This window comes from Lolium rigidum, chromosome 1, assembly GCF_022539505.1.
Source record: "Lolium rigidum isolate FL_2022 chromosome 1, APGP_CSIRO_Lrig_0.1, whole genome shotgun sequence".
NCBI classification, from domain to species: domain Eukaryota; kingdom Viridiplantae; phylum Streptophyta; class Magnoliopsida; order Poales; family Poaceae; genus Lolium; species Lolium rigidum.
In genome coordinates, this window is record NC_061508.1 from 199,395,287 (window position 1) to 199,407,249 (window position 11,963).

At 44.0% G+C, this 11,963-nt stretch overlaps 4 protein-coding genes across 5 annotated transcripts; 3 read left to right on the forward strand and 1 right to left on the reverse strand.

The window, feature by feature from the left end:
• The first annotated feature begins 567 nt into the window (after positions 1 to 567).
• Positions 568 to 3,626, forward strand: LOC124682950. Of its 2 annotated transcripts, none has more exons than XM_047217548.1 (8): positions 568 to 895; positions 1,042 to 1,110; positions 1,259 to 1,288; positions 1,960 to 1,992; positions 2,150 to 2,220; positions 2,746 to 2,842; positions 3,172 to 3,264; positions 3,350 to 3,626. In XM_047217548.1, exons 1-8 carry the CDS (start codon positions 809 to 811, stop codon positions 3,386 to 3,388), a joined length of 519 nt encoding a protein of 172 aa, XP_047073504.1. In that variant the 5' UTR covers positions 568 to 808; the 3' UTR covers positions 3,389 to 3,626. The 2 variants fall into 2 exon arrangements, with proteins under 2 accessions (XP_047073504.1, XP_047073505.1); XM_047217549.1 differs by having other exon boundaries at positions 587 to 895; positions 2,761 to 2,842.
• A 352-nt stretch (positions 3,627 to 3,978) lies between these two features.
• Positions 3,979 to 5,706, forward strand: LOC124687695. Its single transcript, XM_047221453.1, has 6 exons — positions 3,979 to 4,124; positions 4,221 to 4,406; positions 4,640 to 4,806; positions 4,981 to 5,065; positions 5,169 to 5,237; positions 5,369 to 5,706. The coding sequence occupies exons 1-6, from the start codon at positions 4,032 to 4,034 to the stop codon at positions 5,537 to 5,539; spliced, it is 771 nt and encodes a 256-aa protein (XP_047077409.1). The 5' UTR covers positions 3,979 to 4,031; the 3' UTR covers positions 5,540 to 5,706.
• A 744-nt stretch (positions 5,707 to 6,450) lies between these two features.
• Positions 6,451 to 7,026, forward strand: LOC124682951. The gene has a single exon (XM_047217550.1). The coding sequence runs from the start codon at positions 6,451 to 6,453 to the stop codon at positions 7,024 to 7,026; it is 576 nt and encodes a 191-aa protein (XP_047073506.1).
• A 341-nt stretch (positions 7,027 to 7,367) lies between these two features.
• On the reverse strand, positions 7,368 to 9,485 carry LOC124687707 (acyl-CoA-binding domain-containing protein 1). Its single transcript, XM_047221463.1, has 4 exons — positions 9,356 to 9,485; positions 8,486 to 8,603; positions 7,731 to 7,793; positions 7,368 to 7,617 (listed from the first exon to the last, which is right to left on the reverse strand). The coding sequence occupies exons 1-4, from the start codon at positions 9,365 to 9,367 to the stop codon at positions 7,532 to 7,534; spliced, it is 279 nt and encodes a 92-aa protein (XP_047077419.1). The 5' UTR covers positions 9,368 to 9,485; the 3' UTR covers positions 7,368 to 7,531.
• Positions 9,486 to 11,963: the final 2,478 nt, after the last annotated feature.

Sequence of the window (11,963 nt, forward strand, 5' to 3'; positions counted from 1 at the left end):
CGGCCGCGGCCGACGAACTCGTGGCCGGCCGGCTGTCCGCTCTCCCTTCCCCGAGCTCGCAACACATGGCTCCGCCGAAATTTGGTTGACATTCGGCTAGATTTTATCGAATTTGGTCATATTCCGGTAGTCCTCCGGCGGAAGTGCACTGTTTGGAGCTGAAATTTAAGCCCGCCAAAACACCACTAGGAGTACAGTTCAGCGTTCAGTTCGACCTTTCGACCCCTACAAATAGGGGTCACAGTTTGGTTTCAGTCTCGGCCCGTAATTTTTTTTCGGTTTCAGTAACTGATCTGTGCCGATTTTCGAACTGAACCCGTGTACTAGCCGTTATCTTTTGGTTTTGGGATAAGGAGGAGTCCTGCCGTGCATTTCGTGGCGTCGACGGCCAAAGCTGTAGCCGCTGCGGCCACCGGTCCCATCAACGCACAACCACAACTGCAGCTTATGCAACCGCCACGACACAAGTTTGGCCCGTTTTGCGGTATTTTTGTCCGGACCTTCTCGCCCTCACTGGATTGATCCAAATTCCAATTCCAAAGCTGGGCCATCCGTCCAAGCCCATGCGCATCTCCGTCGCTCCTGTCAGTCTCTCCCGAGTTCGAATAGGCCGCCGACGGCGCCCCAGCGGCGACGCACTCTCTCTTCCCCTCAGCGCCAATCTCCGCCGCTCCCTCCCTGTACCAGGGCGACCTCGGCGGGCACCACGGGCTGCGGCGGCGCATCCCGAGTCTCGAGGTCCTTCTCCTACCAACCGTTTGGTGCGGCGGCGACGGGGGAGGCACCGGGCCGGCCTTGCTGACCACCGATGGCGACCGCGACGGGGAGGTACAGCAACCTCGACAGATCTTTCAAGATCGCCGCTCGCTCCCTCCTCACCGCCTTCTCCCGCGAGGTAGAACCCCTTCCTGCCCTCGGCGACGCCGGTCCCACCTGTGACCTGGCGCGTGCCTACTCGAATCCCCGGGTCCTGTATGTGAAAGGGATTCGCCGGTCGTACATGCTTTTGATATGAATTGACTCGTTATTTTCGCGTTTTAGGGTGTCAACAAGGCTTTCCCATCGTTCACGGATGCCGAAAGGGAGCGCCTGTACCAAATGTTCATCTATGTGAGTGTTCTAATCATTCCTTAGTTCACAGTTACTGCTAACTCTGTCAATCTCTGCCCTACGTGCTAGTCTGGGTTTTGTATCTGTATCTGACTGTCACTGCTAGAACTTTTTTTAAAAAATCTGTTTTCCTTTTCTATTTTTTCAGGTGATCAAGTCTTTGCATGGCAACATAGAGGTACAATTGTTGTGCCCAAGCTGGTTTCTATTGTGATTCAAAGATTTAAGATTCCATCGAGCGGAGTTTAACACATGCGCTGTGGCAGTTTGGCTCATCAAGTCCTGTATATGCTGAAAAAACCATGCATTTCTAGATTTGTTTGGTGCTAGCTGACTGGCGGCAGTCTTACTTCAGAAACAGAATTATTCAATAGTTTCCTTGTCCTTTTATCTATAGCGTTGTACTACTTGCAATCTGTGCAATTACATGTTTTATTCATTCTACTGTATGTGTGCCTTAGGCAGACAAGGCATACTCAATGTCTAGGCTGCTCAAACACCACTTCAGAGGTTAAAACATAGTGATGAGCTAGCTCAAACACCAATTCAGAGGGAAAAAATAAATAGTGATGAGCTATTACTGTATTGCAGTGGAAGATTAATTAATATCTAGTAGTGCCAACTCTGTCAATCTCTGGCCTGTCTCCCGTGCCATTTCCATGTGCCTGGTCACGATAGTTTGAGCAGACTTGGGCGGCTTAATTTTTTCTGGCATATGCAGCTGACCTGTGAAGCTAATATCTCTTATATTATATCTGCTCAACCTAATGCTGCTCTTTTATCTATTTGTTTCTTCATGCGCATATTGATGTCAATCTATTGAAGTGATACCTTCTCTTCATGCTGCAGGAGGGATTCCAGCAATTCTGCGACGAAATAGAAGTAATTTCTTGTGCAATACTTCCTCACAATGTTGATATATTCTCAGCGTACTTTTGGGCTCAACATAACTAGCTTCTAGCTTCTGAACACCTGCGATAAATGTTGCGATTGTGGAAGCATTTTGAAGGTTTAATGCCATGACTATCAATTGTTTTAGGTTGCTACTGTCCTTGACAAGGTAGATCAGTTTGTTGAAGAACAAAATCTGGATGTGTTATCTGCAGACAAGTAAGAGCTGTTTTTTTTGCATTTGTGACCTTGTTGGGGAATTTCTGGGTTCTAAATAATGTTCAGTTTTCTAAGAAATATGCCACACGTTACAAATAAGCTGGTTAGGAATTGCAGTCAATGTTCTGTTTTGTACCACCCAATACCCAAACCTACTGTATATAAATAAATGAATATGTTCTTTCTGGAAATCCAGCACAGCTTTTCTTGATTTGTCCTTCGTTCACAGTTACACATCTAGTTCATTTGAGATGAAAGCTCATTCAGTTACAAACCTACCAATGTGTGAATAACTTCTTTCTGAAAATTTAGCACATGTTTTGTTGATGAATTATTGTTGCTTGTTAAAAGTCAGACAATGTAGTTTACTTGGGATGACAGCTCACTCATTAACAGGATGAAAGCTCATTCAGTTATAAAGCTATATAATGTGTGAACAACTTTTTCTGGGACTTTTGCACATATTTTTGTTGAATTATTGCTGTTTGTTAAAAGTCAGATGATGTAGTTTACTTGGGATGACAGCTCACTCATTAACAGGACTAGCGTTGAAGACATTAAAGAAAGGATATCAAAGGAGAAGAAAGAAGAAATCGAATATCTGAAAGGTTTACTAGAGAAGGTATTATCCATGTAAAAGTCACTTTTCCAGAATATAGGTGTGATTAAGTTTATCATTGAATTGAGCCTTCATTACTCCATGCCCTATGGTGGGTTTTGAATCATATTTACTTGATTTTTTACTAAGTAATACTTTAGTTCGTTGCACCAAAGCTCGAAGACTTTACCATCATCATGGTATTTAGTTACTAGAAGTGAGCCCCACTTATTGTCAAAATTTGTGGCGCTGTAAGTGTTACAGGGCGATCACCTTAAGAAGGGCAGACAAAGCCGATTCATCATTATCTCAAGTTAATTCTGACTGGCTTTTTGCTATCACCGATAATGCAGACTGAAGAAAGGAACAGTGCCATGAAGGCCCGAATCGAACACTTGAAGGAAGGGGTGGCAGATTTCAATGACACAAGAGATGCTCTCAAGAAGGTTTTCCTTGTAGCACTGTTTCTATTGTGCTGTCTTCTTATTTTACGTCTCATTCTGATTCCATTTCTTGGCACTTCTATCGCAGCTGGAGCGATGGAAGTTCTGCCTGTCGGAGCTACAATGACAATTAAGCTTCTCTGGTACTCAATGGAGTCAAAAGACACCTCTCTGTAGCTTTGTGTGGTCGTAGAGTGGAAGCTGATTCAGCAATCATGCTCCCCCAGGAACCAATGCTGTTGTGTAACATAGAATTATAGTGTGATTTGTAATGAAAAAAATGTTGCATTGTACCCTCTGAGTTGCAAAACGTAGCCGTTGTATTGGTTGCTAGTAATATATGCTACTGTTTGTTGGGTTGTGTATTTCTTTGGCTCCCGTTTCCTGCACCTAGCAGGCTTAGCACCCATAATTGATGCTTGCGTTAGTGGTCATTCACATGACACGTGCACTGTCCTGGTTACACCGTTCTCCATTAACATTTGTTAGTTTGGACACCAAATCATCATCTATTTATCCTCCAATTTATCGCATTTGTATATTTGAAATTCCAACTTCAAGTCAACTCTAGACTACGAGTGGCAGAAAAGAGAAAATTAGTATGCTTTTCTTGAAGAAAAGTAGGCACATGCTCTCTGTGGTTTCCACAGGACCTTGTGATTTTGAGACCACAAACATCACTCTTGTCTTAGCCACAGCATGTCCATCCAAATGGCACCCATCATCGTCCTCCACACCACCAGCAGCCATCCTCCCTGCAGCCCATCACCATGGCTGCCACGCTCTCCTCCTCCTCCAAGCACTGCTCCGTCGTCAGGGCTCAGCATTCACCACGTCCTTCCATCCTCTCAACATCATCAGCTGTGAGTGCTTCTTTGGGTCTCCCTCTTCACGTACTGATTCTTTCGTCCTTCCTATGGTTTTTGTTGTTGATACTCTTGTCTCTTGTGATCGTGCAGAAGAAGACTGCCTTCCATGGGGTGGCCTTGGTGGACAGGCGGTGGCAGCGCAATGGCGGCGCGCGGCGGAGGCTCGTGCAGGTGAACGCCAAGACTGCCGGCGCCTCCAAGAACATCGAGGTGGAGGTTGACAAGCCGCTCGGCCTCGCCCTCGGCCAGAAGCCAGGCGGTGGCGTCATCATCACCGTCAGTACTACCAGCCGCCCTCCCCTCCCATCTCTACGTTTGCTCCTGCCTACTTTTATTGAAGAATACATCTGATCAAAACAACTTCATGACTGATCTTATGTGTTTAAAAAAGAATGAACAGCTGCTTCATTTGCTGAATCATGAATTGAGCTAAACTGAAAATTATCCCTGAAGGATTGCAATTAGCAACTTTGATTAAAATTGGCTGGTTTCGGATTAAATCGTGGCAGGCTGTGGAGTCTGGAGGGAATGCAGCAAGAGCAGGGCTCAAGTCAGGTGACCAAGTGCTCTACACAAGCAGCTTCTTTGGAGATGAACTCTGGCCGGCAGACAAGCTGGGCTTCACCAAGACAGCCATCCAGGCAAAGCCAGACTCTGTCTACTTCGTAGTGAGCAGGTGCGCACCTGTACTTCCCCTCGCTGTCTGAATGGTTAATTTGTTCAGAGATCAGGAGCTGGCAGTACTTATAAGTCTGAATTTTAGGAAACTACTAATTTCCCTAGAAGATGGAGTGGGTTTCCATCGATCCTCACATTTTTACACAAATTCTCAACTCTCTGATGACATCAGGGGTGGTGGTAATGTTGATGTGAAGCGCCTGCCGAAGAGGCCGGCACCCCCTCGGTTTGGCCGAAAGTTATCTGATTCACAGAAGGTAAGATCAAGAGAGCCCTGGCCGCTTTATAGTTTCTCTATCGCTGCAAAGTCCTTCTAGGCCTTGATATGTATGTTTATAACATGCCGAATTCAATTTCCAGGCTAGAGCAACACACATCTGCCTTGATTGTGGATACATATACTTTCTATCTAAGCCTTTTGAAGAGCAGGTAAGATCAAACACGTTTCTCCTTCAGATGACTACCGAGATCAGCTTTTTGACATGTGCAGATGGAAAAGTTAAGGTGTCATTTTTGTAGTTTGCATGATGGGCCTGTGATTATTTTCTCCTTCCTTTCAGCCTGATGAGTACGGCTGTCCCCAGTGCAATGCGCCAAAGAAGAGATTTGTCAAATACGATGCGGAGTCCGGGAAGCCCATTGGCGGTACACTGCCACCTCTTACGGTGATCGTTAGTTTGGTGATCGGCATCGCCGGAGTAGGGGCTTTGCTTGTGTATGGCCTTCAATAGGCTTCTCATTAGAAATTTTGTTTGTGGCTGTGCATCAAGTAGCTCAGCCGATTGCTGCTGTACTCTATCTAACAGAACATTCCGAGTGATATTATATATATAACGAAGGGGTAAAATGTAATATGTTCTGTTTGAGGCTAATTGCAAATCCGACATTACTTGGATCATATTCTGCTTTTCCTTCAAAGGGTAGTCCAGTTCCCAGACTGTTTCCAGTGTCATGTTGCTCTCAATACACTGGTGATTTCTGTAAAATGGTTATGGGATTCTGTGTGGTGTTGGTATTGAAAGGTATGCATCTTGTCGTGCACAAATATGCCCACAACCATACAAAAGGCAAAAGGCCCTTTTGGTGAGTTGTGGCTGATGAAACCATGTCTAAAATTCACCGAATTTTGACTGCAATTTTGTGTACAGCGGATTACCTAAGCTTTGTCACGCCCTCTTAGATAGCCATTATAATAAGTGGAATGGTGTACTGAAGTCCATAACTGCTACCACTATGGTTTTGTGTGGTTGTGAGCTTGACGCATGTAATGTAATCCCTGGTTCAGTTCATGATATCAGCCATCATTTTCGGCTGCTTAATCAGCTTTTATGCCTAAATGGAGGCAATAGAAGAATAGCTAACCCCTATTGAACCCCAAGAATAATCTGAGTCATGCATGACAATGACCTGACCTACAAGCCCCCAAATTTATATGCCATGTTTCTCTAGGATTTGTTCATCTACCAGATTAAAGCAGGCCCCTAGACATCAGCACACAGTCAGGTAGTTAAAATTAGTTGGAACCAGAAGAAGCTGATATAAACTGCATTGCCAATCTGCCATCTTCTACAACCAGCCTACTACTACTTATTAGTGCAAGATCAGAGGTGGCATAGAGAGTAAACTGATAGAAGAGGCTGCCATGAGCTTCTGGGGATCTGCAGGTACCTCGGCTGTGTGGGGGCCATCCCACCATGGGCCGTCTCCATTGGTACCCCTCATGGTGGTACTGGCCTTGGGGTGGGTCATCTACAACGAGACCCTGATGGGGTGGTATGAGCTGGTCACCGAGGTGCAGGAAACCGTGACCGACAATGCCATGGTCTTCCTCCTCGCTGCCGGGCTCCTGCTGCTCGCCATCGTCCTCCTCGGCAACCAGATGGAAGTCGTTCTCGTGCCGGTGGTGCTAGTGCTGGTCATGCTCCTGATTCAGAACATCGTTGTTGCGGCGCTCCTGCTGCTGCTGGTGGTGTACTTCGCCGGAATATACTACTACCCGCCTCAACGGGGCTACTACGGTGGCGGTAGCTTCAACGGCGGTGACTGGGCATGCTCTGGGCTGGGGTTCTACATGCTGCTGCTGCTTTGCCTGGTGCTGTGTGCCATGTTTTCAGAGGACGGCGGCAACTGGTGGATTCCAGGTGTGCTGCTGGCAGCATGTCTGCTCTGCCTCAACCTATTCTCAGGTGGCAAAGTCTTAGGCTATGAATACTTCTGAACATGTTTGCTTCTGTTCTTCAGTACAGACCATGGCTATTGGTTTATGACATTTAGAGATGAAATGATGCATGTGTACAAAGAATGTAACTAGTATACAGTACATACTAGCAGCCAGTGATATTAACCTAGTATACGATCCGTAAAAAGAACTTCTTGCCCTTTTAGCCTTCAGAGTTCCCTACTTTACTTTGTGGTGGTGTGAGGGGAGTACTGATTTTTATCAGTTATATCAGTAAAAAAAACTAGGCAAATTCAGTACTGTGAGTTGTGATCCAGCAGGAGCTGATTTAGAACTGGTTTGCCTTACCATGCAAATATGCAATTATCACGGCAGGGATATGTTTGGTAAATAATAATTTAGTAGAATTTTAACGGATAGTAGATTGCGAGAAATAATACATCAAGAAGGTACATGGTTCACATCCCCAGCGGATAGAACAAATATAGTTCTCGTAATAAGATAGCATACAGGTTTCAGCCAATAATAGCTGGTTGGGCCAAATTTAAGAGGTGCCTGCGGCAGCTGCCTCCTCCAGGAGCTGCTTCACCTTGGTGATGTAGTCGCTCATGGCTTCCTCCTTGGATTTGCCTGCAAATATCATGAAAATATTAGAAACGAATGGTGATGTCCTGCAGGAGTATTAGAGTAGACAACAGGATGTTTGTTGTAACAGGATAGAATGATTTGAAAAGTAAATGGACCTTTAACAGCCTCCCATGCGCACCATTTGGCTCTGTCCCTCATGTTGAATACGCCAGGTTTAGCTTCAGGAAATTATTAGAAAAGGAGTAAGTACAAGTACGACGCACTCTATCATGAACACAAAACTCACACCTCAGGCGAAATGCTGTAAGGCGGACGATAGCATGCTCATATGTGGAGTTAATGCCCCCACTAAATTCACATCGAGAATTAACTCAAGCACTCTGAATATGAACACTTATTAGCAGCCAGATGCGTTAAAGTTTGTCAGCAAATGTATATGATGACTTTGTGGAGTAGTAACTCAAAGAAGTTCAGACCTATATTACAAACAGATTCTGAAGAAGCGAAAAGGAGATTACTAGACAGACTCTTATTATCTACTATCTTTTTGTTTTTTTGAGACCAACCTATATATGCAATATTAAAATTGAAGATCTAATTCAAGTATAAGCGGCAAAAGGGAAGAAAATACAGTAAAACGTAGGCTTGGCCTTTTTCTTTTTCCTCTTTTTTTTCACTTGCTTACTAGAGAAATTCCTCTGTATTTATAGCCTTGCGGGCATCAGTTTCCAGTCAAACATCATTTTTGTAGGATTTGGATCTCTCGAGTCACTAAAATAGCTAAGCATTTGAAAAATTTCCATGATGATTTGAAGATATCATGTTAGACGGCATTGAATTGCAGCATTATCCAGTGTCCAGCATACTGAATAAAGGAAAATATCTACTTAGCGTCAACAAATATACATACGGGTGTTCACATCCCCAACGGTGGCTTGCTTGTAGAGTCCATAGAGGATAAGCTTGTCATCATTGGTGGTGCTCTCGGGCAAGGTCTTCGCCTTCTCGGCGTGCTCTTCAAAATCCTCCTGAGACATACATAGATTCCAAATCATTGTTCAGTCAAGCTACACCCACATAGTCCCCAGTCCAAACCTTTCGGACGCATCTAAATTACTACAAATTGTTTCTATACGAAGAAAGCAGGCCTAATCCCCCTCACGCACTTTCCCAGAAAGACTCGGCGAGAAAAGGAAAATGAGGAGATCACACATGACTAGCAGGGAACTCTGGATCAGAGATTCAAATGCAGCATCAAAACACAAGACAGTCTGGATGCATGTCATTTCCTCTGCAATAGCATGAACACTTAGAACACTAAAGCTAAGATCATAAGAATTCATCGGAACAGAGTCAAATGCTCTGCATAAATCATCTTGGCGAGTCCATCTACTGTCCAGATCTCTCACCACAAGTCATGAAGTCAATCACAACAATAACCGTCTAGCTAGTTTTTTTTTCGCTGTGATTGGAGAGGACAAGAACAGTCTAGTTGATCTAACAGATCTCGGCAAAATACACAAATCTCTAACAAAATCAAAGCCTAACGGCGCTCCGTTCCCAGCCTGGATCTGTTTAACGAGAAAATCTCCGGGACGACGCACAAACTCACACTATCGTAGACCGCGATAGAACAATCAAACATGACTGGTAAACGGGATCAAATGCACGCCAAAGACAAAACAATGGGTAATCTGAATTGAAACCAAACGAGATACTTCAAGATCTCTTCTTCAGAAAATTATATGCTGATTCGGGAGGGACTAGGAGATCCGTATACCTGCAGACCCATTGCTTGGAGGGTTTAGTTAATCTCTTCTTCTTTTCTTGGTTTCAACGATGATGCCGAGACGATGACAGTACCAGATCGATCTCAGATCCTTATATAGCGCAGTCCTTGAATTGTGTTTGTGTAGCGTTGAACACTTAAACTCTCTTATTTGATCAGTAATTACCAACAGGTCCCTCTGTTGCAGGAGCATTTTATAGAGAGGGCCTCGTATTGATTTTCAGAAACGAAAGTTTCTGTATATCATAATCTCTAGGTTTTCTTTTTGCGCCGGAATAATAATCTGTAGATTGAGCAAACTAGAGTGTAGCAATTGCTCTGTTGCACTAGCAGCTCATGTGAACGGAAACATGGAGGACACAAGAAAATAGTTGACCAATATTACTCCGAAGTTTAATAACATTGACATTACTAGTAGATGTGTCTATCATGCCATAATAAAAATTAAAACCAACTAACAACCACCCACCCAATGTATTGTTTCTATGACTTCAAATGGTTTTTTAAGCAAAAAATGACTAGGAGTGGAGTGCTTGTATCTCAAGTTCTCAACCGATTTAATAAAAGAAGACATGGCGATGTGGAGCCTCGCCGGGGCTAAGGCTTTGTGATGCCGCAAGAATAGGCTATGTACATTTGTGCTTGACCTTTAGTCAAGTTTGTTTGGTTTGTAAGACCTCTGATAACTTCTTCTTAAGGCTGGTCATAGTGTATAGTATCATATTGTAGTATGCATATGATACTTGTCTATGATACTATCACTATAGTGGGTGGTATTATAGAGTAGTATAATAATCTTCTAAATTTATTGTTTTGTAGAATTCCAATACAAAATGTGTGTACAAGATAGCATTAGCTTTTTTCGTAACGTGCACTACAGTATTCACCTATGTTATTCTAATCTTATCTCTCCTAATTAATTAGATGTCACATCAGCATTTTTGTGGCCTAAGATACATGATACTACCTAAGATACTAGCACTATGGCCAACCTAACCGATAAAAAAATATTTTGCCTTATTTTAAAAAAAAAAGACTGGTCAACAACTCCTCATAACTTCTGTACTTATCATGTGTAGATCAAGACGGCATTTCGACCCATGGGTACGTCTGCCCATGGGCATCCGACCTGAATGGGTAGGGTATGGGTCTCGATGTTCGCCCATGGAAATGATCCATGGGCAACCCGATTAGTCGTGGGTCGGGCATGGGTATCAGTCTATGCTCACGGGTTGCCCAATGGGTCACCCGATTAATATTACTAATTAAAACAATTGAATTATTTTGTATGGTACGTGGGCTATGATACACATACATTATACATGTAGACAATATACATCGTTTACACACAAAGCTCTTGTATCCAGACACCAAACATATGCATATTAATACTACTTGCAGTCACAAAGCCATGAACGGGAACACAACACTCTTCGTCCTGGCAGCCCAACAATGTGCCGATGTGTTCTAAATATTTGGTTGCGTCAAACTCTCCATTTTTTGTACCCTATGGGTTTGGGCACGAGTGTCATTCTTTACCCATGGGTAGGGTCGTGGGTCACAGGTGTGCCTGATAAGGGTGATGGGCATCGGTCTAGTTTAGGTTGATCCGATCAAACCCGGCCCATTACCAGCCTTATGTGTAGATCTTTTTCTCGCATGTGGTGACTTCATCAATTTCAAGATTCGATCCGCCGGCTCAGTCTTTCAGAGGTGCTCATGGGGGTAGGGTGTGCGTTCATAGGGTGGGTGTATGCGCGTGTATGTGAGCGTCTGCGTTTGTACTATATTTCTCAAAAAAAAAAATGCTCTTGGCGGTATAGACATGGTTATTTTCTGTTTGCTCAAGAACATGAAAGCGGACATATTCATTGCAAGTGGTTGCACAACCTATAGTACTTGCGCCACCGGTATCATAAACACCGACTTGACTTTCTCCACCAATGGTATCGGGGCCACGATAGCGCCAGAGTGGATGGACGGATGGGAGCTGTGGGCGCAACAGGATATGTTGTCTCTCGGATCTCGGCTAGCAAGTCGAAACGATCGGGTGATTGATTGATGAGCATCTTGCAACATGCAAAGAAGGCGATCGATCTGGCTGAGGCCAGAAAGAACGGCCGCAACTACTTCAGCCTTCGCTGCTGGGATAGCCGTATAGAATCGAATTCGTGAAAGACGACGGGCATCCTTCTTGAATCTTGAGCGTAGAACACATTGATTCCATGGTCCAGGCGGTCCAGCCATATTGTTCGCTGCCTTTAACCAGTCCTTTCTCCTGGCTTCCTGGCCAACAATATACTCCCCACAAAAAAGGATTTTCTGGGGCTCATCAGTTCCGTTTGTAGGAAAAAGGAATTCCATCAGGACAGTTCATAATCCATGCATCTATTGTGCAAAACGCAACTATAATTCTATAATGAGCATATATGGTCTAAACTTCCAAAACAACGTACATGGTCCAGATGAAACAACAACAATATCTTTATTCAAAGCATGCTCATCAGTATTATAAAGTATAGATATACGTGATGTACGAACTGCAACTAACATCTATTGTCTCAACATGAAATTAACTTAAATTTTCCGTACACAAGAA

What these genes read in the sequence shown, in the direction of transcription:
- LOC124687707 (XM_047221463.1), bottom strand. An exon ending in CGTTGGGGATGTGAACACCC is followed by an intron (nt 7,794 to 8,485) that starts GTATGTATATTT and finishes AATTTCCTGAAG; the next exon opens with CTAAACCTGGCGTATTCAAC. An exon ending in CGCATGGGAGGCTGTTAAAG is followed by an intron (nt 7,618 to 7,730) that starts GTCCATTTACTT and finishes TGATATTTGCAG; the next exon opens with GCAAATCCAAGGAGGAAGCC.
- LOC124687695 (XM_047221453.1), top strand. Translation starts at nt 4,032, where the DNA reads ATGGCTGCCACGCTCTCCTCCTCCTCCAAGCACTGCTCCGTCGTCAGG. An exon ending in GTCTACTTCGTAGTGAGCAG is followed by an intron (nt 4,807 to 4,980) that starts GTGCGCACCTGT and finishes TGATGACATCAG; the next exon opens with GGGTGGTGGTAATGTTGATG. An exon ending in CTAAGCCTTTTGAAGAGCAG is followed by an intron (nt 5,238 to 5,368) that starts GTAAGATCAAAC and finishes CCTTCCTTTCAG; the next exon opens with CCTGATGAGTACGGCTGTCC.
- LOC124682951 (XM_047217550.1), top strand. Translation starts at nt 6,451, where the DNA reads ATGAGCTTCTGGGGATCTGCAGGTACCTCGGCTGTGTGGGGGCCATCC.
- LOC124682950 (XM_047217548.1), top strand. Translation starts at nt 809, where the DNA reads ATGGCGACCGCGACGGGGAGGTACAGCAACCTCGACAGATCTTTCAAG. An exon ending in TCACCGCCTTCTCCCGCGAG is followed by an intron (nt 896 to 1,041) that starts GTAGAACCCCTT and finishes TTCGCGTTTTAG; the next exon opens with GGTGTCAACAAGGCTTTCCC. An exon ending in CTTTGCATGGCAACATAGAG is followed by an intron (nt 1,289 to 1,959) that starts GTACAATTGTTG and finishes TTCATGCTGCAG; the next exon opens with GAGGGATTCCAGCAATTCTG.